The following is a 24502-nucleotide window of genomic DNA, read 5'->3' as shown; positions in this document are numbered from 1 at the left end:
CTGGGCTCCCATCCCCACACAAATTCTACCACAAAAGGCCCAAAAAGCCTTTTTGGTTTTAAGCATGAGTCCACAGTGCACACCTTATGGCAGGTACCCAGGCAATAAAAACCTTATGACAGGTACTTATGCAAAAAAGTTCATTTTCTAGGATGTCCTTATGCATCTAGTCTGCAGGTTAGACCTCTTGTGTAAACTCTGGACATGCTTACACATGTTCAGTCATGTGTGCTTTCACACCAAGAAGTCATCCTGCACCCTTATAAGTCACACAAATGCTGACTCACTTCTACGTGAGCAAATTCAAGCACTATAATTATAGATATCTTGTTCCACTTTTAACTTCTTTTAACTCAGTTTTGTTCTGTCCATATTTATGAAGACTGGCTATCGGACATGGCAAATGGAGCAATTATCTCCCTACATGTCCTTCACTGGATAAACACAGACACTTGGTAGCATTTCCCTAGATATTCTCCACGCTTACTGTACCTTTTTAATTTGTAGCCACATTTTTTTGAACAAACAGACAAAAAAAACCCACTAATTAGAATTCTTAAACTCTAATCACATCTCCCTGTGGCCATTCCCCTGGGATTCACGTAGCCTGCTTACAGTGGCTCAGAGTGCAGTGCTTGTAACCAGAGTGTACAAATAATTCCATGAGGTGCTCAGGCCTACACCTGTGCCCCAACGATTTGCCAACAGAAACTTCTAAATGAAGCAATATTCTTAGTATCAGAGCCAGGTACCAAATCTCCAGCGTGACTGGGGCTCACAGGCACTCTTGTAACAGCAGTAAGATTCCAGTAAAATTGCAGCTGGTTGCAATCCAAACTTTACACTGTTATCTGTCTTTGAGATATATATAGATGACCCTGCATGGCCTAACTGCAAATATCAAATGTATTTTTACAAGTTAGCAACAGCCATTTTTGACATTGCCTCTCGAGATGTCCTCTACATTGTGACTGACAAGCACAAATATAATTCATTATACAGTATGCTTTAAAAGCCTGGTCTCTTACATTTGGCTTTTACTGTTGCTTGTTTCTGAGCTGTCTTCTAGTGCTGAGATTTTCTGTCCCTGGCCTTTTTGATTTATTTCTTAGTTTTTAATTGCTGGTTGGACATGCTAGTGGCATCTCCCAGGCAAACCCTTTCTACATAATTAGTTTTGAAACTTGAATGAATCATTGGGCTCTAACTACTATGCCACTATTATTTTAATTTGAATACAGCCCATCTCAAAGATTTTTGGCCTCTTTTTGCAGTTGTGGAAATTCATAGGATGACATTGTTGCAGGTCTTGATCCACTGGCTTTCTATTGTGAGTTTTCAGGGTTTTCACAATATAAAGCACATTTCAAAGAATAACTGTTGTGAACCAGCCTCCTCTCCCAGTGGTGCAGATCATTTTCTGCTTTGTTGGTTCAATAAAGCAATGCTACATTTATGACTAACAAAAGTTAATGGAAATATGTAAAAATAAAAATACTTCATGTAGTTTTCATTTTCTTTTAATGCAGGTTGGCAAATAATAACCAAACACAGCCAGCCACACGGGGCCATGCTGATTTTTATGGCCCATCAGCAATAACTCAAGGGGCCACAGTTTGGGAACTGCTGTTTCAGAAAATTGTAGCCAATCTCGTTAAGAGACCACATGTGACCCTATCAGAAATTATGTACTAGCAGAATTGTGGCTGGCAAAGGGTACATTTTTTGTTGGGCCATTTTAATCATTCACTGAGAATCTAAAATATTCAAACCATTGTACTTAGAATGGGTTGAGATAAAATGAAGTGAGTGTAATTTTCTGTTAGCTTATGCACTTTCATAGAGAATTTTTCACAAAGCTGACATTAGTACGGGACATATAAATTATTGGTTTCTGTGATGATTCTGACCCATATTGAGGATTTGGCCTCATAATCCCCAGATATAGCTCTTCCTATATTCCCATTATAAACAAAAGGGGCTTTGTCTTACTGAAGACTATGGAATTGGACTCAAAAAATTTTCTTGGGGTTCAGATGCCATGTCCATGAATATGGGAAAGACCCAAGCAGAAATATATTTCTACAACAGGGGCTGAGTAAAAGAGCCACTACACTATTGTGCAGTCTGACACCAGCATTTCATAAGGCAGTACCACTTTTTTTCTGACAATGGCACATACAAATAGTTTCTCACCTGAAGTTCGATATGTAACCCCCTTGTGTAATATTATTGCATAACTTGTTCTGTCAGACAAAATCAAAGCCCATCTGCTTAGAATCTGCATATAGGTTACAAAAATGTCTCTGTGTACAGAGATAAGTTCAAACTATAGTTAACTCTTTGTTGTGTGACAAGAATAATATGTGTTGCTCTGAAAAGATACTGCTTTGGAAAATATCTCTTAATTCTTGTCTTTGAACTCCCCCAAAGCTGCTGAAAGAGAACTTCAGCACACCCAGCTGCAGCCACAATGACTCAAAATAGGAAAAGGTGGGGAATGATGAGAAAGTGCCAGTATCCAGTACTTCTGGAGCCAGATTTTAAGCCCCGAACTCAGATTCAGCAGTACCTTATTCGGCAACTAATTTTAGGATGGTAAATCTGACAGTGCTCTAATTTAAGAGCAAAAGAAAACTAGTTCCATGTAGTTCTCTAAAAGATCCAGAATGAGATCTCATGCATCAGTTACTCTCTTTACGTCCACAGAACTCCCACCGAGCTTGGCAGGGGTTTATAGAAATCTGGCATCTGACTTTGACTCTGAAGGGCTGATTTGGGGGTGATTTACCAGGGAAGATAAAGGGGCCCCTTAGCAACCCCCTTAACACAACAGATGTTCCTGACGTGTTGAGGGAAGAGCCATGCCATTATGCAGTGTCCTTCTTCTTCCCCTGCCCCCATTCCATTGACCCCTTTCTGGTTCAGTTATTTTACATATCTTTCTGTTTTATTTTAGTATCCGAGTGGTTATACCAACCACTCACTGCCTGTCTAATTAAAGTCTCTCCATCAACTGGTAATTCTGTAATAATTCACAGCTGTTTTTCCTCTCTCTGTTAAATCTATTGTTCCCTGGCTGAAAAGGCTGCAAGACCTTAGAAACTATAGATAGCTATCGATTTGTTTGCATTTAAAATTCAGTATGTGGCTGCAAAGGCCTGTTACAGCATCATAGAGGAAGATAAATGTCAGTGCATAATCTGCTAGGAAATTTCACACAGGAGTTGATCAAAAGTCTATGAGTAATCATTGCACAAATGTCTTCGAGTGTATACATATATATACACATATATGTAGCTAATAAATATATAGCTAGATATATAAATATATATGTATATACAGAGCTAGTTCCAAACCTAATTGTTATGAAATTAGTAAGTGGCATTCACCATTCATGCATTCTTCCTAGTAGCAGAGCTAAATTATTTCAGCTTATACTCTAAGCAGCAACATACCAGTAAGCATTTGCTTGCTTCCCCTGGTAACCTAGTAGTTTAAAGAGCACGAGCAGTTCAGCCATGGTCATTTTCTCCAGCAACCCTCCATGAAAGGGACCTGGCTCTTCCACAAGTGGGTTTCCCCCAGGTTTCACAGCTTCTTCAGGACATGGTGGGACTGGTCTGAGGATCACCGGTTGGAAGGTCGTCAGCCCGAGGGCCTCCAGCCCAAGGGTCATTGGTATGGTGGTCACTGTCTTGAGGGTTGCTGGCCAGGCTAGTCCTGCTTGCAGAGGTCTGCAACGTTGAGGAACCTCCTGACGACCACGGCAAGGCAGACTGTCAGGAGCAGCATGTACCCCACGGTGCCCAAGTAGGTGGGGGCGGCCAGGGGCGCCTTGAGGAACTCAGCCAGCCCGTCCTCCACGTAGTGCACCTGGTCGTAGATGCTGAGGAAGGTGAAGATGTGGAAGAGTTGGTGGCTGTGCCCCACGATATCGAAGAGCCCCGGCTGGATCCGCTCGGGGATCTTGCTGACGTTGAAGAAGGCGGCCACCAGCAGCCAGAAGTAGCGCCGGTAGAAGTAGACGAAGAGCGTGGGGTTGCGGGTGCGGAGGTCGAAGAGGAGGCTCTCCAGCATGATGGGGCAGGCCATGCTGAGCGGCATGGCGAACACGAAGGTGCGCACGGCGAAGGGGTAGGCGCAGCAGGCGGCACGGCTGCGGCAGCAGGCGGCTGTGCAGCCCACGGCCAGCGCCAGGGCCACGGGCAGCACGAGCACGCGGTAGGCCGCGATGGGCAGGCTGCAGTCCAGCTGCCAGCCCAGCCGCTGCTGCACGTAGCGGCTCATGGCACCGGCGTCCAGCAGGCTCAGCCCCGGCAGCAGGTAGTAGGAGTAGGCCACGGTGCTGGCGAAGCCGTAGTAGCTGATGGAGGCGTAGTCCAGGTAGAAGAAGGTGGCGCGGAGGCGCGGGGAGAGGCAGCTGAAGAGATGGGCCGTGCAGCTCATGGCGAAGGTGAGCAGCACCCCCGAGGCGTAGCACCAGAGGGGCAGCAGGGCCGGGTGGTGGAAGGGCACGTCCCCGGCGCCCCGCAGCAGCAGCAGCCGCCCGAAGCGGCTGAGAAAGAGCAGCAGCGGGATGAAGTGGGTCCAGAAGTTGAGGGTCTCGTTGGTGGGCTGCAGCACCGAGGCCAGGCACTCCTGCGCCGAGCAGTGCAGCCGCCGGTAGCCCGAGAGGATGAAGCACTCCACGAAGTCCTCGGGCACCTCGTCCCACCGCAGCAGGGCGGCAGAGCGAGGCGGCGGCGTCGCCTCCTCCTTGTCCCCCTCGCCCGCCGGCATGGTGCTGCTGCTGCCGCTGCCCCGGCCGGCCCCGGGCCCGCCGCCTCGCCGCCGCCCGGGCGAGGCAGAGCCGCTGCGCCCGCAGCCGCCGGCGGAGGATCCGCGGTGTCTCTGCGCCTCTCCGCCCCCGCCGCCGCCCCCGGCAGCATCACTCATTGCAGCAGGGGCAGTGGCGGCACCGCCGCGGCTCCTCCCGCCCCGCCGCCCGGCATCGCGGTAACTGGAAACCGGTGGCGCATCCAGCGCTCCCGAGGAGCGGGAAGAGACGCCCCCGCCACCCCGGGTAGGGTTTCCCGAGGAGGGAGGCGCCGGACACACGAGCCTCCGTTAATGATTGATGCGGCCGCAGTGGGGGGGCCCGGCAGAGCCCCCGCAGCGGGACGTGCGGCCGAGCCGGACCCTCGGGGCCCCGCTCCCGGGGACGGGGACAGTTGGCACCGGCCCCGGCAGCGCTCGGCACGGCTCCTGTCCGCCCGGGCGTTCACAAAGGGGGCTCCGGGGCGCCCGCCCGGCCCCGAACGCGGCTGCGCCCGCGCAGGCGGCGGGATCCCCGGGGAAGGGAAGGTGACCCGGCAGGGCTGCGGGACAGCCCGCGGGAATACCCCCAGAAAGGGGACAGCTGGCACCTGGGTGGCTGTCTGTCGTGTGTGCTTCGGTGAGACCTGGTGACATTATCTCATGCAGTGAATGCAAGCGTTATTTCAGGCTAAACGGTCCCGGCCGGGCTGCACTGATACACACACGGCACCCACCTTATCTCCGAGCGGGGCGGCTGGGAGGGAGACCCGGGAACGGGCTGACAGGAGCTGCTCTGGGCTGACCCTTACACAAATCCTACATTTATTGTCGTTGCAGTTATGCAAGCAGCACAGTTACATAATCAGAATATAAAAATACAGGGGAAAGCGCTGCCCGGGTGTTACTGTACCTTAACACGTCCGAAGGAAATAGGAGGCGGTGGGCAAAGGTAAGTCACTAATGCAGGCACAGGTAGGAGCCAGAGTAAGGGATTGCTCTCCACTGCTTCAACGTATTTCCTTTTTATTTGTTTTCAGATGGTCTTAAACGTGATAGCTCTAGGCTTCCAAAAGTATGTATTACATGGTGATATTCAGAGATACATGTTTGGTCACATGGTATAAACTGAGGTCCAGTGTAATTAGGCCATTCTGCCAACGATTTTTACAAAAATCTTCTGTTTGATAGTGAGTCATGACAATGTGAAAAATCTTCTGAACAAGGAAGCCATCAGAATTACCTTTTTTTATCACAAAAGAAGTCGTAAAGGTGTGTTGCTAAAAGTGATTTTCAATGCATTTTTCATTGAAGTAAAAATACTGATTTTATGGAACTGTCAAAAAGTAGGGCAGACTGGTGATACTGCTTGTAATCTTTATAAAAATTACACAGGAGACTTGCTGGGAAAATAAACAACTGAACAGCGCTGAAAAGCCAACGTGAGGAGTAAAACATGAAATAAGACATTTTTCAGATAACAGGCTCCAATGTCCTTGTGTTTTATAGGGGGTCCCTGGTGCAGGGACAACTAACTGGACACTCCTTGTTGGGCTGTGTGTCTCACTGATACACACAGCACCCACCTTATCTCCACGTTCCAAGTGGGGTGGCTGGGAGGGACACCAGGGAACGGGCTGACAGGAGCTGCTCTGGGTTGACCCTTACACAAATCCTACATTTATTGTCGTTGCAGTTATGCAAGCAGCACAGTTACATAATCAGAACATAAAAATACAGGGGAAAGCGCTGCCCGGGTGTTACTGTACCTTAACACGTCCGAAGGAAATAGGAGGCTGTGGGGATCCTGCCTGGAGTGAGCCTCAGGAACAAGCAGGGCCCTGCTGCCCACAGGCCCTGCAGTGTGTGATTTAGGGAGAGGAAAGGCTTTTGGGGATTAACAAAAACTGCTCAGCCTCTGGTAAAGGTCAGGCTTCTCATGGGGCTGCTCTGTACTAAAGAGGCCACCCTGAAGAAGAGATAAGCTAGATGCTGGACTGTTTGCTCACCTGGTGGCTAGAGAATCCCCCCTCCCCTGCCCTGCTCCTACCACAGCACGCACTGGCGCTCCCTGTAAGGCTCTGGTGACCCATTCTCCCAGTCCCTAAGTGACACTTTCATTTATGGTGGTCAGTGCCACCGCAGGCTCTACATAAGAGGGCCAAAGTGACCATGATCTTCAGCCTCCCTCACCAAGGTTAGATAAGAAGAGGTGGTTGACTGAGAGCAATTTGGTTTTAGACCTGTGCTAAAGAGCCTGCTGGAAAGCCTCCAGCAGCTGTTGCAACAGATGGTGTCTAAAGAACAACAGCATCCACAGCTGATTGGGAACTGCTGGCCTAGCAGTGGCAGCAGGGCTCGTTCAACACGTTCTGGCTTTCCTGCAACCTCCAGACTTTCAGGGATGTGGGAGGCACTCAGCCCTTTTGCCTCAGGGAATACTGGGGTATCACCTGGCCTCCTGGGGGAGACACAGGGTTTATGTTTTCATGGGAGGCATCCCAAGCTGGGAAGAGCACATGGGGTTTGCTTGCCATTCAAGACTGACAGTTCTGGTGGCCACTGGACTGTCTGGGTACTGGTGGAGATACATACTAATGCTGCAGAGAAGATAAATGTCTGGAAATTTCTCTCCACTTCTGATGTCTTTCTGTAATATTTTAAGATGTCTTAAAATATTTAGGGGATGGGGACTTTTTGCAGAGCTGAGAATCACTTAGGAGACTTGAAAATACCAGCTCCTCTGGCAGAAGCACAGGCCCATGGTAGTTTTCTTAGAATCATGGAATATCCTAAGTTGGAAGGGAACCACAAGGATCATCTAGTCCAGCTCCTAGGCTTTACTCTGTCGCTGGTGGGTTTACTTGTTAACTGTCTTACAATAAATACAAGCTGTGTACAATAAACATACGTTTTCTCTTCTCTGCCTCTCTGTGGGGATCCAGCTTCGGTTTGCCCCAAGTGCTCTGCTGATGTCACACATGCATAACCTGGGTCTCCTTGTCTGGCAAGAAAGTGCCAGGGAGATCTCAGAGCTTCTGAAGATCACAGTTCACACCACTGCCAAGTGACAGCAGTGTAGCTTTAGCACCTACATTTATGGAACTCATTGCTAGTGATCTGAGTCTTTTGCTTATTTCCAAGGCAGACTCCTCACAGGGAGAATGATCTCTGAGGACAGATTGGGCTTTCATAAAGACAACTGCATACATTTTACATTGAGTTAAGTATTCTGTTCCCAAGCCAGCTGTGGAATAGTGTACAGGGAACCTTACAATTTGAAGCACTTACAACCTCAAAATAGCCTCTTATTCATATGTAGTCCATCAAGGTTAGTATTACATGACTATTATGTGGTAAGCCAGGGAGAATCAGGACATCTGGAGGTCACAGAGAAGAGTCCACGTAATGTAGTGCATGAAGAGGCCTCTGCATTTCTCTAACCAGAGTTTATATTTAGAAGGGCATGGCCAGCATATACCAGGGTTTCTCCTAGCATGTGTAGAATTTTCTGCAGGCTTTCTCTCCAAATAACCTTTGAGAAGACTCTTAAAACACTGATGAAGGCACTGCCTAATGAGGTAAGTAATGAAAGATAATTTTAATCAGTGCTGGCTAAAGACTCAAATAAGAAAAAGATGTGTTAAAATACTGAATGTGAATTTATTTCTATATTATACCTTTGTTTTATTAGTTGTTGAAGTCCTTTCACAAGGTGCCATTTTGTCTGAAATACCAAAAATCCTAAAAAATATTCTAAATTACTCCCCAGTGAAATGATGCCTTTTGGTTAGGAAATTAAAAAAAAAAAAAGCTAAATTCATGTTTTGCACTGTAACGTATGCAGCACACTAGGGAAGAGGTCGTACTTAGACCTCGTACTTAGACCTCCTGTTATCCATAGCTTTTCTGAGTAAGTAAATACACTAACTTCCAGGAATCCAGGAAGTCCTAATGTGAACAGGCAATGGTGGTGTTTGGAAGATTTGATGCTTTTGAATAGAAACCTTTAGCCCCACCCAATTCAACCCACTCACACTGCCAAACAACAGTCTTAAGAGCTCTTGCTTTACATAATCCTCTACCATACAACTGTGTCTCTTTCTTTTTTTTCTGTATCTTCACTGCCAAGACAGATTTCCATGATTTCTTTCTCAGTAAGAAGTTTTATCTGAGTAAAAATATTTATCCTTCTTCACTGAAATCTCTTTAGTAAATCTGATTCTTGCATGGAATCCCACTGACCAAGAATGAATGTAGAATTTGGCTCCATTTGAAAAGAGTAGCTGTTAAAGAATGAGAAGCCTTAGCCTTATCTAACTTTGTTTCCTGTACCTCATGGTTGCAGATTCTCTGGGAGAACAACTGAAGAGATACACAGACATATAAAAATTGTCCTTTTGTTCTATGTGATTTTTTTTATCCTTTCTCAAGTGTTTATCAATTTCTTGAAAATAATGTCTTGACGGGTAACTTTCTACTGCAGTGATTATAATAGTTTGTAATAATTGAGTAGACACAGTGCTTTGATCTAATACTGAAGAGATTAACTTGCATTTAGAGATTCTACTCCACTATCTTTTTAAGACTGGATAAACAGGAATCCTTGCATCATTTTCTCCTTCTTGAGTAACTAATTAGGGACAATTATACTTTATAAACCTAATTCCTCAATAGATAAAGAAAAGTGAAAGCGATACCTGTATTTTGAAGCCTCACCTGGAGGAGAGAAAAGCTAGATGTGATAAAAGGGAGTAACAGTAACCAACACCATCATGGTTGAACAAGAATGTTCATTCACCAGAAGCTTCTTATTTTCTGCCCTCTTTACCTTCAAGTTGAATAGCTTTAAGTTTGTACTCTTTCTTTATGCTTTAAAAAACAGCAATAAAACCCATCTCAAAAAATCTGAAAAAAACACTGAACACAGCAAACTGGGAAAAATACTTCACATTTTAAGAAAATTTCTCTGAAGGCATGGTTGTTGAAAGATTAGAGGTAGAACTTGTGTTTTTCTGGACAGCAGCAAATCTGAACATAAGTACTGCAGTGAAATTAGTTTCACTGTGATGAAGAATAGCATATTGCTAGATGCACATTTCACATGTTTTCCATGGTCAAAATCCACCACTGTCCCAGCTTCCAGTGGCTCACGGTAAGAGCAAAGTACAGCTTGTGCTTTGCAAGGGTTGCAGGATTGAAACCTCACTTATAGAGTGCATGGTTAAGAAATTGTTTTGTTTGTATGTGCTGAGTGGGAGTGTTTTGCAGAGCACAAATTGCTACTCGCTGTTAGTAACCTGAAAGGAGGGACTCTCAGTATGGACAAAGGAATGACAGGCATTGCACTCATCTTAACTTCCATGCTTTTAAACAGCTGATAAAGGGGCACATCTGGATTCTAGCCGTGTAGGCTAATTGTCTCTGAGAAGAAGCTGCAGGAGGACTTTTGCAGTTAAGCCTTCATTTGATATTTGCACTAATGCCTGGAAAATGCACTGCAAACTACCGGCCTTTCTCAGCCGGACAGTGCAAGTCAGATGTTGCTCCTGTGACTGGTTTGTGTAATTGGCCTCACTGCTTGAGGAATCCCAGGCAGAGAAAGAACCCAGGTTCCCTGATAAGACGTGTCCCAGGAGAGCAGCGGGGTCCTGGAAGAGAAAGCAGGAGTGGAGCAGGTCTCACAGCTGAGGGAAGGTAGAGCACCAGCACTGAGAGACAGAGTAACACTGAGATGGCTTCAGCCAAGGAGATAGAGAGCAGACAGAGCAGTGGCAGCAAGTCCAGGGTTCTGGGCACCTCAGAGCCAAAGTGCCCTCTCCCAGACAGACCCTCTGGCTCTTTTTTGTTATTCCAGTGGTTCCTGCTAAAGCATCTCCATTCAGCCCAGGCTCTTTATGCTCCAGCTGCACATCTCTCCTCATCTCTGCACTGCACAGCCAGAGCTTCCCAGGAACACATGATACAAGGGGGAGTGGGCATTTACCTATCTTGATAATTCTTGCCTAGTGGTTGTCAGTCTCAGGGGTGGGAGGAGATGAGGGCAGAATAAGGGAAGAAGCTGGAAGAGGGCTGCCTGAGCCATGGGGAACACACACACATTCCAGTGATCCACTACTGAGAGCATGAAACAACACAAGAGTTACAAACCCGTACACCCAGCGGCTACACTTCTGTCCTGCTCCTGATCTGCCTGCCCCATGTCTTCAAACATGCTTCCTTGGCTACAGGGTAGGGAACTTCCAAAGCCCTTTAAATCCTTCCTTTCCCCTGCCCTCACATACCTTTGCAAAAGGATTGCAGCAGTTCTGCTGTGCCCTGGCCTGGGATGAGAGCAATGGAGAACTTTTGTCTGACAGTAGAGAGAAAAGCAGCCAGTAAGACAAGAGTAACACATGTGGTTTACTTAATGTAGCTTAGTGTTAAATATTTATGATAATTCATGATTTTCCCTAGTATATTGCCTAATGATATCTGTCATTGTAACAAGTTAATAAGCAATTCCCAGGTCTGCAAGCAACCAGACCTATTGCATTATAGTGAAAAATGTTTACAATTTACTTTTAAATATTATTATTAGCCTACCCGTTCCAGCATTATTTCTCCACGGATTTCTACCTCTTGCTGCTTCCTTTCCTTTCCTTCCCTCTCTCCTTCCTCCCCTTCCTCTCCCATTCAGCCCAAGACAGTGACATGTGTTCTCATTCACTATCTGTACATGAGTGCTACTGTACTATTGCAATGTGTTATAAATAGTGCAGATTCAGGAGTACAGTTCATTCTGAAAAATTATCTTTAGAGATGACCTTTGAAACTCTAACTGTATCTTTCCCATTTTTCACAGCATGCTCTGGATCATGATGCTCTTAATCTGGTGTAGTTTATTAATTACAAAAGAGCATAGAAGCTGAGCAGTAAGCAGAGGATTTAAACAATGAGGTGGATAATTAAAAAGGATTAATGAGGTGGATTAAATAAAGGGATTGAGGCCAAATGGAGCACAAATTTTCTAAACATTAGTGGCCCCAAAACTCTAGCATCCAAGGGCACGTTCCTCTTTCCAGCTAGACGTTTGGTTTTTATCCACAGATGTCAGTCATTCTTTCACAGCAGGTTTATTAGCGCAGTCCCAGGAGAGCTGAGCAGCATCGAGTGTCTTCTCCTGGCCCTAAATGCCCTTTCTATCTAGTACAAGTTCCCCAGCTTGTTTGCTTTCAAGTAATTGCTGCACCTGTTTCCATTACTACATTAAAAAAAACCAACCAGAAGCAGGTCACAGATGACACTTATCCTGTGTCTCTGCAAGCTAGTGAAATGGTTCTCAAGTAAACACTGAGAAAGACTGGGGAAGAGAAAGGCTTGACTTGGATTCTGAAGCAGTAAATCTTGCCTAATCCATATCTAAAGCTCCTTGACCAAAGCCATTCTTCGTGTGGAAGGGCTCCTCTATGGGCAAGCCTGGGCCTCAAAATATCCTCAAAAGACTGGTGGAATTGTGGCCAAATCCTGCTGTCAACGTGTAGGTTTTATTTCTCCCTCCTTCCTTCCACCTCGGATTTATCCAAGAGAGCCGTGCAGGTGGCTCCTCCAGCGCGGAGGTGCGACCCAGCCATGGGAACAGCACCCTCATCGTTCCATTGCTTACACACATCGGCTCCCTCTGGATCCTCGGCAGCCGATCCATTACCAGAGAATTCCGCAGGTTGTTTCGCGGAGGGCGGCGGGAGGCTCGGGCAGCCGGAGGACCGCGTGTTGCAGCCCCGCGGCCTCGCCTCTGCCGCTCGCTGGGTTGCGGCGCGAAGCCCCTCGCCCGGGGGACGGTGGGGATCGCTGTTATTTATTTTGCTGGGTTTTGTGTGACTCCGGCACCCTCCGCCGGCTGCGCGGGCCGGGCCTGCCCCCTGCCGGCGCCAGCGCCGTTCCCAGATTCCTGCTTCCCTCTGTGCCCGCATCCCGCGGCGCTGGAGGGACAGGAAATCCAGGTAGTTTTTCCTTTAGCCCACCCTGCTGTCCTTGCACATTGAGCCGCGTTCTCCGCCTTTGAGGGAGACTTTCCTGTGTTTTTCCAGCCCCACCGTGAGCGCTCGTTCCCGCTGTCCCGCTGCCGCCCTGCCCAGCCCCGGTACCGCCTCCGGACCGTGCGGTGACAGCGGCTATAGAGCCGCTCCCAGCGGAGCCCTGGCCCTGAGACCGTATCCCTGCACACCTGCAGCCGCTGAGGTTTCCCGAGGGCTTTGCCCTCTCTAAACTTCCAGTCCTCTGCAGTTGCCCCTGCCCCTTTCCCTCTCTCCTTTTGCCTTTTTTCCCTCCTCCTCTGGAAGCTCCCGTCCCCGTTCCCCGCTGGCCGAGGTGGTTTTCAGCGCGGGCCCTGCTCCGCACACAGGGCAGGTGGTGGATTAAAGCTTTCACTAATTTCTGTGTACCTATGTCTCTTAAGCGTTATCTCAACCCCAGCATATCCCGCGTTATGCTGAAAATCATGAAAGCGCAGGAATGCGAGAGTCATGATAAACGCAGTATGTGTGACCTCTGGCTATGATCTCCTGTTAAACGGTGCTCAATAGAGTCACAGTTGTGGTGTGGTATCAAACGCAGTAACGGAGGATCTGCTTTGTCAGCCTTTCCCCTGTTTATTGAAGGGCTTTCCTCCGTTGGATGTAACAGTTCACGCCGTTCCAGCGCTGTTCCCCCCGTGCCCGTTGCCGCTGTGCGGGGCCCCGGCTCTGGCTGCGGAGAGGCAGCTCGGCGATCGGCTGCGCGCCCTCCGCTGCGGGCTCGGTGTGCTCGGCGCTCGGCTCGCCGCCGCCAGGGCTGGGCTCGGCAGAGGCAAGATGGCGGACAAGGCGCCCGGCGGCTCCCAGAAACCCGCCGGGAAGGTGAGGCCGCTCCGTCCGGGCACGGCCCGTGGCGCGGGGGCACGGCCCGTGGCCCGCTTTGCTTCGCTCCGCTCCGCCCAGGGCTAGGGCCCGCTGCCGTGGCGGCGGGGCCCGGTGGCGGCAGGGCGGCGGGGCGCGGGCGGCGCGGCCTGGTCCGCTCCCGCGCCGTGCCCGGGGTGACTGCGGGCCCCGGCAGCGGGTGGGGGGCGGGAAGGGGCCCGGGGCTCTTCCAGGACACTCCCGCTCCCCGGGGTCGCCCCGGGCCTGTATCTATGCCCGCTGTGTCCCCGTGCTCGGTGGAGGGAGCCGCGGGGCCCGGCGGGGACTGTGCCGGCCGAGTCCCGGCTCGGTGCGGATTGGTCGGTGATGCCCGAGCTCGCCTGCGGGTGGAATTTTGCCGATTCCCTCGTGGGCCGAAGCCTGCGCGGGGTTAGTTTGCGACTTGCCGGTGTGAAGGACATTTTGAGATCGAGCGTGTGCTTTCGATTTGCGATGGAATTACAAGTTCCGTAGAATCGCCGTGGCGTTGCCCGCGCTTTTCACTGCACTCATTGTACTTCCTGTAGTTCTTGTTGGGCGGATTTCCAGAGCAGGAGCTCAGGTAGTGCAGGACTTCTGGCAAACTTGCCAATGCTGTAGCCAGCACCGGGCGGGCTGCGGGTTCTCCCAGCCCAGAGCTGCCCGCGCCCTCAGCATTCCTCCTGCCGAGGGGAGAGAGGATAAGACATGTTTGGGGGATGCGCTGGCAGCTGGCGGTGTGAGGATTAGTGATACTCCTTTTCACTCGCTTTTGTTTCAGATTTTAGTGTAGAAATCCTCCAGGTTTTGGTGTGTGTGTAAATCATTTAAGGGGGAACCCACATTTTGGCTCGGGAATTTCCAGTGCTATATTTAATAATTTTTGCCCATTTTTTTTAATTAAGCAAAAATAGGATTTTTTTTTTTCATTTTGCTGCTTAGAAATTCTGTAGTTACCCCTGTCCTTGGTAATGAAATGTAGTTACCAGAAGCCTTTGCATGTTTGCTCACTTGGTGTTATTAGAGTAGGAGAGTTTTATTTTTGTTTCTCCTGTATGATCTGGTCCAAATATTGCCAAGAAACATTTTTTTATCTTGCTTTTGGTTTGGAATTGCAAGTACAAGCTGAACAGAAAACTTGAGTAGTAAATAGGTCTTAGTTTATGGACAGTGGCTTTCAGGGAATAAGACATTTGGGGATTTCAAGTATAATTAGACATAGAATAATTAATTATTGATTTATGCAACTGAAGAACTGGTGCACAAAACCAACCCAGATGTGATCCCTTTCTTTTCACAGTTATATCATAGACTTTTTTGTCATTTACTATTTCTGTACTGATGATACTAATTTTTAATATACAGTAATAATTAATTTATGAGAATTATTTTCTGTCCTGTTTCTCAATTCTGCAGGGGTACATGCAGGCATTTAACCTTTCATACCAACTCATCCATCCCAGAGAAGTCAGTAGGACAGCGAGAGAATGTGGGGTCAGACAATGTGGGGTCAGACGTGTGTGTTCATCAGTCAGGGCCTGTTAAGGGTGTGCTGCCCCTGCCTTTCCACCCTCGTGCACTTCCCACTCCTCCAGATGGCCAGGCTGTGTTTCAGTAGTATTTTCCCCCTGCTTTACATTCTAGATCTTGTTTATTGTTGTCAATATTATTTTATGTGCCAAAGAAAATAGGGATAGTACATACATGGATCCGTAAGAATGTTTCTATTGAAAAGTGAGATAAAATAAGACATGCTTAGCTCTTGGGATTTATTTCCCAAAAAATAAATCTTGGGAAATCTCAGCAGATGGGATGGTGTGTTGGTACCTTTTGTTTTGTCATTCCATCTGGATATGTATATCCATAGAGATAGCTCTCAGAGGTCTGCAGAAAGAAGTATGACATAACAGTACTGGAATTAGTAATATCCTTTTTTTTTGGTAACTAATTTATTCACACAAGGATAAAAATGTGTATTTTTAGTTGAGCAGTTGTTTATGGTTTATGGTTTAACAATTAAGCAAATAACCACTTTGCTCAATTTCTTAAAGTAATTATTTATCAAAAAATTTGATTTTTTTAATAATTTTAGGCTTCATTTGCTGACATATCAATATTGAAGTTGTAGGCTTCGTTTCTTTTGGTGAATTGTATTTGCAAATTGTAAGAGTAATTGTACTTGCAAAGCAAATATGTCCTGTAGATTCCATAGATGTGTTTCAGTGGCAATTCCAAGATGTGCCTTTGCTGGCTTCTAGTTACCTCCTGGGAAGACACAGTGACCTTTCATTTTCTGTGCTCTACGAAGAATTGTGACCTAGTGCCTGAAATAAAATAGTTTCTTCTCTTCAGAACACTTGGTGTTTGTTCTTCCCTCTTAGTGTCCAGGTACTGAATTTGAGCCAGTTACTTTGATTTATAGTGTAAAATCGAGGTTTTTTTTTAAGTCAGGCATTATCTGATTGATTCACTGTTTGAAAAACATCCCTGGAGATGGTGCAGGTTCAGAAGCCCCCACTGCCTGTGTGGCTGTGGTGGCAGCTGCCTCGTGTGATCCTGTCAGCTGCTAAATAAGTTTGAGAGTCTCCAGTGTGAAATATGCTGTGAAAGCACCATCTCTTCCTTTGGCACTTTGAGATCAGAATAGCAAGATACGTACTCGAGATTTCCAGAAATCTAAATAGGGAGGAAGAATAATTAGAGAGAAAATAGAGATTGCTGAAGACTGCATAGAATGTCAGTGTAGGACATGATTTTGAAATGACAGATACAGATTATGCTCAGTTATTATCTTTATGTAATGACATTTTAGCTGCTCAGTGACTCTTCCATTTTCTTATTTTATCTTCTGAGAATAGAAACTATATTGCATGTCCACTGCTCTTATATATAGTGCTGTTCAAATTGGCTGCCGTGTGCAGAAGAAATAATCCACTTGGACCAAGCTGTACTTTTGCCTCTTTCATTCTGAAAAATGTACCTGTTCATCTGAGTTTAATGTTTAATGGATGCTATTCCTTGCAAGTGCTTTGGAGAAAACCATTTTCTGTTTACCTTTGTGTCTGCAAGTTAGGACTGTTTAAATAGGGAATAATACAGATATGCATTATTCCAGTAACTATAAAGACTAAATAGATTAACCAGAACATAATTTGCAGGTGTTTTCAGGCATTTGTTTTCTAGAGAGTTAGGGAAAGGAAACCTCCTTTTGCTGGATTTTAACATCTTAATTTAAGCTGTGATTCCATTTGCTTTTCCTTGCTGTCAGTGCTGACACAGTCCCAGCTTTAGCTACTTTCCCTCTCCCTGATGTCCTCTTCGGTTGATTTGGCACGATTTGGAGGGGAACCTGCTATGAGTTGGAAACTGGTTTGGCTGAACCTCCCCATGTCTCCCTTTCCTGGGTGATCAGTTAGATCAGGAACAGTGATCCAGTTCAGTGTGTCCAGCTGCCCAGGCTGGGGGCAGGGTCAGTGGAAGGTGTTGAAACAGGGCAGGGGTGTCTTATACCAGTTTCTTTAAGAACTTTACCCTGAAGATGTTGCTTCTTGCAAGGAGGGGCTTTTATTTAAGTTGTAGCCATTACAGTTGCAAAAATACCATTCAGCATTTGGAAGGCCACACATTGTCTCTGGGGTTTTATTGGCAGCTTTTGTACTCTGTTGTTTTACTAAATGGCATCAGTATTAATTAATTAAACATATTTATTTTATACAATGTATTTTAAATATTTGTGGAACAACAGGATCATGCCAGCTTTACCAAGAAGTTGTTAAAGTTGGAGAAACTGTAAAGAGCTGGATTTGTGGGCAGGAAGGAAGATTTGAGAGAGCAGTTCTCTGTTTTCTTTGGAAGCTTCCATGAAGCTGGAAGAAAATAAAAACATCCGAATCTGAGAGAAGACTCTGCTTTGGCATTTTTGTAGGATTTCATCATAAATCTCATCTACATTGTCTTTTGAAGATTTTTTTTTTCTCTTGGAGGTTGAGTAAAGTTGGCTGGGCTCAGGAGCGGAGCTTTGGGCCACCTGAGCTCCAGGACTGGCATTGGACAGGGCTGTATGTTCCTGCAGGAGCAGTGCCGGCTGTGAAATGGCACTTTGGCTCTGCTGGCACAAGTCTTTGGGAAATCTGCAGAGTGAAAGTGATGGGAAACGTGGTCCATCTATAAAATAGTCTGGTTTAGGAAAAAAAAAAAATAAGGATAGGTTTCATGCAAAGTGGTAGATGCAGTGAAGTGGGAGTAAGACTTTTGCCAGTTGTTTATGGTGGCAGTGACTGAAAGATGGAGTTGCCACCCTTTTGTGTCAGTATTTTGAACATGGAGGAGCTGTGCTCACATCTCATCAGGTGCAGGACAGAAATTTGGATATCTTTCTTTCAGCAGTTAAGTTTAATTGAGCTACTTAACAGAACAGATGAGAACAGAAAAAACAATTCCGGTCCAGATTTCAACACAGGTGGGCAACGTCATCTGAAATGGTCCTCTTGGTGAGTGTTAGGAAGACACCGATCCCGCTGAGTCAGTGCAGCTGCTGTAACTCTTAGGGAAACAAAATCGCCCCTTTCCTCAAGGGTGCAGATGGATACAAAGTGCAGTGCTATGAGAATTTGTGGGGTTTTTTAATAACTGCTATTTAGAAACTGGCAGATAGCAACGTGTAATTTTGTCAAGAATCTTGTCATCTTGTGCTTTGTCAGTACAGTTGCTGGGATGGTCAGCAGCAGTATTGAAGGTAGAACTAAATTTATAGTTGGGAAGAGAAGACTTTAAAAATAAGAACTGTTGAAGGAGGAGAATAATGTGGCTCTCCAAAGCTGCTAATTGCTGTGGGATAAAGTTGGTATGAAAGCTGAAATTGCTTTTAGGATTTTTATGAGTGCACCTTAATTCTGCTGCTCAACTGATGTTTGCAGCGGCTTGACAGTGCCCTGGTCCCTGCAGGTGGCTTGGGAAGCATCACTGCACTCCTAGTGACTTCCAGACTTTTTTACCTTTGGCCTGCTTTCCTGCAGCATCTCTGTGTGCTGCCAGGCACTGAAGCCTTTCTGAGTAGCATCATCTGCTTGTTGCTGGAGAAGCAGATTTAGTGTCTGTTACTTTTTTCTATGTTCTTCCTCAGGAATTGTGCCATCATACTGAGCATTGATACTTGTTATTACTCTGTGTGATGCCTTGTCTGTTGTCCTCCCTAAAAGCACCTTCAGCACCCACCTCTGTTGGGAGGTGTTGCTTTCCAAAACTTCTGTAAATGAAACAGATGTGGAGAATCGGGAAATGGTCATTCCATTCTGCTGTTGCCAAACAACCTCCTTTCCCTGAGCAGTGCTCAGTCTCCACTCTGTCAGTGCACTAAGGCAGAGAGCATTGTATCACTCTGCCTTTGTGACTGGGGTTTTTACCTGCAGGTCTGAAATTGTTTTTGTAAGGGTGAGTTGTAGCTGCTGTGTTGGTTGCCGCAGGGTGGCAGCAGGAAGAATGCAGTTTTCATGCTCTGAAATTCCTTTGCACATTGTCTTCTATCCGTGTGATGATGTGCTACACATTCATAACTCTCGGGGGAGGACAGGTTTCTGTAAGCTCCAGATATATCTGTGCATAACAGATTACTGATCTGAGGGCCACAGGCAGTTTTGAATCACAAAAAAATCCAGCACCAAGTACAGAGGAAAAGTTTGTGGGAAGTGGTGTTTTTTAGTAAAAGATACTTGTGATATTTTGCTTCCATGTGTATTTTAGTGAACTGCTAGTGATGCGTGTGAACTTTGTATTCTATGCAAAGCTGTGCTTTGTGAGCCATGTGTGATGTTGCAGGAAAGTGCATTTGAGAGGTCTTTGAGAGTAAGACAGAGTTGTTTTCTTCTGTTTGCTTCTTCCTGCCTCTCTCTTTCTTAAAAGACCTCCAAACGTATTCCTAGGAGACTTTTGCTTCTCCCGTATGAGGACTGTATCTTTGTGTCGCTCTTTACCTTTGTGGACTTAGTTCTTGTTGTTGAAGTGCTTTTTGTTGAAGACCATTTTTTCTAAATTGATTTTACTGTAAAACATAGGAATATACTTGTTGAAAGAGAAATGCCTGAGCTGATGAAAAGGGATGCAAAATGAAAACAAGGTCTGGTAAATTATCTTCTGGAGTAGCATTTGCTGCTTGTTCATTTTGGAAGCCTGGAGATGAGCATCATATGTTATTATTTCTGTAGAAACTATAAATTCCTGGTAATAAGGAGAAGTGCTAATGTTCTGTAACTAATGAAAGATTTCAGCTAATGGAAATCTTTTATTTTGACTTAAAATTCAATTGAGATATGAATTGTGCATCAGGCAGTAATGTGTTAATAGTAGATGTTATATCAGTGCGGTTTTCTGGGATTTGGGCATTACATAATTTAAAAGTGTGTTCTCCATCAGTTAAGCTCATTTAAAAACCTGATTTTGTATATGCTGGTTTACGGTTTAAAGCAATAATGTCAGTTAGTACATACTCACAAACTGGACTTAAATTAGTGTTCCTGAGGTGGCCAGCTTCCATCTGTACACAATATACTAAGATCAGTTCGGAAATTGTTTATAGTAAGCGAAAAGTAATCAAGCACTTGATGTAATCTGTAACAGCCTTTAATGGCAGTTCTTGCAGATGCAATGTAACAAACTTTTTTTTTCCTTATAGTGCTGTTAGTGGTGTGTTTATAAAATCCAGCTTTGGAAATTATATGTTTTTAGTGGTAACAAGAACAGTCTATCTTTAATCCCTTATTTACCTTATATTGACATTGTTCCTGATGTGACCTGTTCAGATATATCATGAAAATACATTAAATATATCTTTGTTCTTGTGTATTTGGATGTCGAAATTGAAATGAAAATCACATTCAAGGAACTGGATAAAAAAACCCTGAGGTTGTTTGTCTGTTACTTGTTCTGTGCCTCAGTTACTTGTTCTGTGCCTCACCTGCTCTTCACTCTCTCTTCAGGGCAGAGGGCCAGATGCAGTACACACCACTGGATCTGCTGATTCACATGTAAGTCCAAAATATTTTAAAACAAACAAACAAAATTCCAGTGAAACCCACAAACTCAAAATAGGCCTGTTTTTAAAGAAAACTCCTTGCTGCAGGCAGAGCCTGGTGCATTGGGTATGTAACCTGTAGGTGTTTGCAAATGAACCATTGATTTTCATGTTTAAAAATATTCCTTGAAACTTTCAAAACAACCAGCAGTGTAGGAAGCTGTGCTGCAGGGTATTGCATTCAGAATAGATCCTTGGACAGGAAGGAGCTGTAAGGACTCTGTAGGTTTGTCTCTTACACTGAGGAATAGCTGAAAATAAGAGATGATCAGAATAAGAGTCAGGATATCAAAGAGCCTTTTTGCACACAGTTGGCTTCTCAGAGGTGAGTTAGTATGGCCCTAATTCCATCCTTCATTTTGCTTTCTGATGGAATACACTTAGAGCAAAAGGTTAGAGAAATTCCCTGATCTCACTGGCCACCCCACCCCCTGCCCCCTGGGTGGAGAGACCTTTTCTTGGTTGTGGGGTTGGTATTTTGCGTGAAGATCCATCTATTTCTGAGCTAAAATGAAAACAGGCAGGAAGAGCCAAACAGAGAGTTAAAACCAGACAATTCATTCTGTGGTTTGGATTTTCTTCAAAATTTCAGTTTGATTTTGTGTATGCAAAAGTCAATTACCAGCTGTTAAATTGCCTGTAAGATAGCATTATTCAAGTGGTGATAGCAGACACTTTTCCTAAAGAAGTAGGTCGTTTTATTGATTTTCTTTACTTGCTACAGTTTGGAAAATTACCCTAAAATCTCTTTTGAATGTTTTATGTTGTTGAAGGAACTGGGACTTCAGTATTCTGTGCCACTTCACAGTCAATGCAGTGTTCTGTTTAAGGAGTTTGCTGTCATACAGAGATTTGATTACTCAGCTGCAAGTTGTTTCTTTGCTTCTGTCATTTGCTTTACCCTTTTCTTGGTTTTTTTCCATTTTTTTGAAGGAGGAAGGCCTTCAAATTTTGTATAGTTCTATTGTTAGGAGTTCTGTGAAGCTGTAAATGGGTAATAATAATGTTACAATTGCCTACTGGAATCTAACTAACAGGCATAAATTAGTTCAGTCCTATTAACTTTATATTGCTCCAGCCACTTGGAAGGTTTGTTTTTTATTCCTGAGACCCTTCCAAAACCGAGGAGATCTTTAGTGCCAGAACTCTTTTATCTTACAGCTGCTTCCTGTATGTCACTGGAACATACATTCACGTGGCTGATCTGCAGGTATCCTGTAACATTAATGTGAGAGATTATTTTCTGATGCCAGGATAAGCCTTGGGTAGGAGTGTGGTGTTTGTTCTGTCGCCAGTGCTGTGCCACATGCCCATGTTTGCCAAGGTTGTATATTGTTTGTCAGACCGAAATATAAGCTGTTTCTCAGACAGCTGGAAAACTGGATTTTATTAAATTTAAAAACACACAGATGCATTAAAAGCTTCTGATAAAACTGTCTCAGCAGCTCATGTTGACAAACATGGTGTCATAAAGCAGATAACTTCACAAACAAGGCTGCATTCATTTGTAACCGATAACTTTCCTTTCAGTGATGAAGCAGGGAACACTTCTCAAAGAAATGTGAGCTGCTTGGTAATATGCTTGGCAGAGATCTAAGAGGTGTTGTGATACTAAGCAAGGATTATAAACTGGAGCTATTTCAGTTTGTTTTTCATTGTGCTTTTTTTAATGTGAAAAAATTTTGACTAGGAAGCTGATACTAGAAATAACTCTTTACAAAGAAAGTTGTTCCTCGAGGAAACTCTTTGCAGTTGGTGTCAGAAATTTTTTTGTAATATGACAGTTGAGTTGTTCACCTGATTTGTCTTGATGTTTTATTGAGCTGGTTTTTTTTAAAGACCTGTCATTGCAAAAAGGGTAATTTTAAGCATCACTGTGTGCTGTGTAAAAGCACCACAGATATTTTGAAGATAAGGCTGATAGCTTATGTTTTGCTCTTGTGGGCCTTTGTTCTTGTGCTGATTCTTTATGAATTGCTGTGTTAAACCTGGAATTTCCAGGGAAGTTTTTTATCGTCTCAGCCCATGTCTTTGGAACATGCTTTTCATCCTGCTGTCTTTCTTCTCTTGACACTTTACTGGCTGTTAACTCACTGAATAAAATCTTAAGAATTTTAATTCCATACTTCAGAAATTACTGTTACACACAGTGCTCCTTCATCAGGATTTTGGAAAAAAATTCAAAAGAATCTACGAGTTGAATGGGAGGTCTTTTGTTTTATTTACCTAGTAGCTGAAAGCCTCCAGAATGCATTTTCTTCTTCAAGCAAAGCTATTACATTTTACCTTGAAGTACAACTGAAATTTAGCATCCAGTTTGTTGTTCCATTACACCTGTTCAGCCTTGCACAAATATGGTTCTGGCAAAACTAGTCAGTACAGCTTTTAGAACTTTTCTTTTTTCATTGGCTTTTTGGTTTTGTTTTTTAGAAACTGCAGTGATCAAAAGGGTACTGTCGTGCAAAGCATGTGTTTCTGAAGGTTTATTAACTGCATTGCATAGGGATAAGATCTCCAGGTTCTTACAGCAAGTGCCCTTCAGATTTCAGCTGTGTTTCAATGGGTATATCAGAAGCTTTCTTATTAAACCAAGGATTATTTGTTTAAAAAAACCCACATAGATTTAATTGATTTTAGTTGTATTAGGCAATAACAACTTCAGAGATAAGTACAGGAAGCCTTTTCTTTGTTTTGTTTAAATTACTGGTCCATACCAAGGTCAAAAGTATCATTATTTTAACTGTTTTGTAAACAGTTTAATGTCTGTTTTCTGACTCCTTTTGCAGCCTCTAATGGAAAGTAAACTTAAAGCGTTCAGTATTGGCAAAATGAGTGCTGCCAAACGGACTCTGAGCAAGAAGGAGCAAGAAGAATTGAAAAAGAAGGTAATGGTGTACAGTGAAAATTTTACTTTGTATGCAGAACTGAAATAAATTTGCTTTTAGGTTGCAACCAGCTTTACCTCCAAATACCTTTATTTTGTTAACTGTAGCTGTCAAAGAATGAGAGCGAATTGTATTTTACGTGTTTAATTTGTTTCTGTTATCCATGGCATTAAGATAGAGAGAGGCTTACTCTTTCCTTCTGTGTGAGAAATCAAGTTCTCTGGCTTCCTGAAATAGGAATTACAGTAATCTTTTGATTGTTATATTGCTCAAAAATGGGAACAGCCATCACCTTGAATAATTCTCTGTTCTTCATTTGCTCTCTGTCACTGAATTTCAATAATTTGAAAGAGTACCTGTCATCTTTGCAATAGGTTCAGTACACATGCTTGTAATTCTGTAAAACATAATTTTGTCTAATGGCTTTATTTAGAGTTAATACAAATCTTAAAATTTGATGCTGCATTTTAGATTACTCAGGAATGTCCAAATTTTAGAAATATGTAGCTGGTGGTTGGTAAAGTGAAAGTTTTAGAAATACTGGGCTTTGAACTTTACACACGCAACTCATACTGTATTTCGGTGGCTTATCTCCTACCAAGTTGTTGGAAATACTGGCCTAAAGATCATGGCAGTGCTAAATTCAGTGTCTCAGCTTAAGTCACTGAAGTAACTTGTTCTCTGGGGAATACAGAAAGGTGATCTTATTGTTGATCTGTGGCCACGTGGGTTGATGGTGATGGGTAGGATGGAATGGGCACTGTTCTCCCATGCTGAGGTCTATTTGACATCTTTTGAATGTTAAATTGCTTTGTAAACTCTTGTGAGGGAACAGTCATATTGGAGGCCTTACTGGCTTT

The 24502-nt window shown here is 44.5% G+C and overlaps 3 protein-coding genes across 5 annotated transcripts in view; 1 reads left to right on the top strand and 2 right to left on the bottom strand.

Moving 5' to 3' along the window:
* The window catches only part of PCOLCE2 (procollagen C-endopeptidase enhancer 2), a 57523-nt gene extending 43988 nt beyond the window's left edge, over positions 1 to 13535 (bottom strand). The window contains exons 1-2 of the mRNA XM_027686035.1: positions 13247 to 13535; positions 11082 to 11149 (exon numbers count right to left, since the gene is read on the bottom strand). Of these exons, the coding sequence (XP_027541836.1) occupies positions 11082 to 11149; positions 13247 to 13303 (125 nt within the window). The 5' untranslated portion in view covers positions 13304 to 13535. The remainder of the gene's footprint in view (positions 1 to 11081; positions 11150 to 13246) is intronic.
* Positions 1120 to 5061, bottom strand: PAQR9 (progestin and adipoQ receptor family member 9). The gene has a single exon (XM_027686038.1). The coding sequence runs from the start codon at positions 4936 to 4938 to the stop codon at positions 3718 to 3720; it is 1221 nt and encodes a 406-aa protein (XP_027541839.1). The 5' UTR covers positions 4939 to 5061; the 3' UTR covers positions 1120 to 3717.
* Positions 13536 to 13585: 50 nt separating the features above from the next.
* The window catches only part of U2SURP (U2 snRNP associated SURP domain containing), a 42894-nt gene continuing 31977 nt past the window's right edge, over positions 13586 to 24502 (top strand). For 2 of the 3 annotated variants that reach the window (XM_027686031.1, XM_027686030.1), the window contains exons 1-3: positions 13586 to 13673; positions 20663 to 20710; positions 23544 to 23642. In XM_027686031.1, coding sequence (XP_027541832.1) covers positions 13629 to 13673; positions 20663 to 20710; positions 23544 to 23642 — 192 coding nt within the window. In that variant the 5' untranslated portion in view covers positions 13586 to 13628. The remainder of the gene's footprint in view (positions 13674 to 20662; positions 20711 to 23543; positions 23643 to 24502) is intronic. The other variant, XM_027686032.1, reaches the window with a different exon arrangement.

This window comes from Neopelma chrysocephalum, unplaced genomic scaffold, assembly GCF_003984885.1.
Source record: "Neopelma chrysocephalum unplaced genomic scaffold, ASM398488v2 Primary Assembly neopelma1_70, whole genome shotgun sequence".
In the NCBI taxonomy this organism is placed as follows: Eukaryota; Metazoa; Chordata; class Aves; order Passeriformes; family Pipridae; genus Neopelma; species Neopelma chrysocephalum.
This window is presented reverse-complemented; position numbering and strand designations above follow the sequence as displayed.

What these genes read in the sequence shown, in the direction of transcription:
- PAQR9 (XM_027686038.1), bottom strand. Translation starts at nt 4,938, where the DNA reads ATGAGTGATGCTGCCGGGGGCGGCGGCGGGGGCGGAGAGGCGCAGAGA.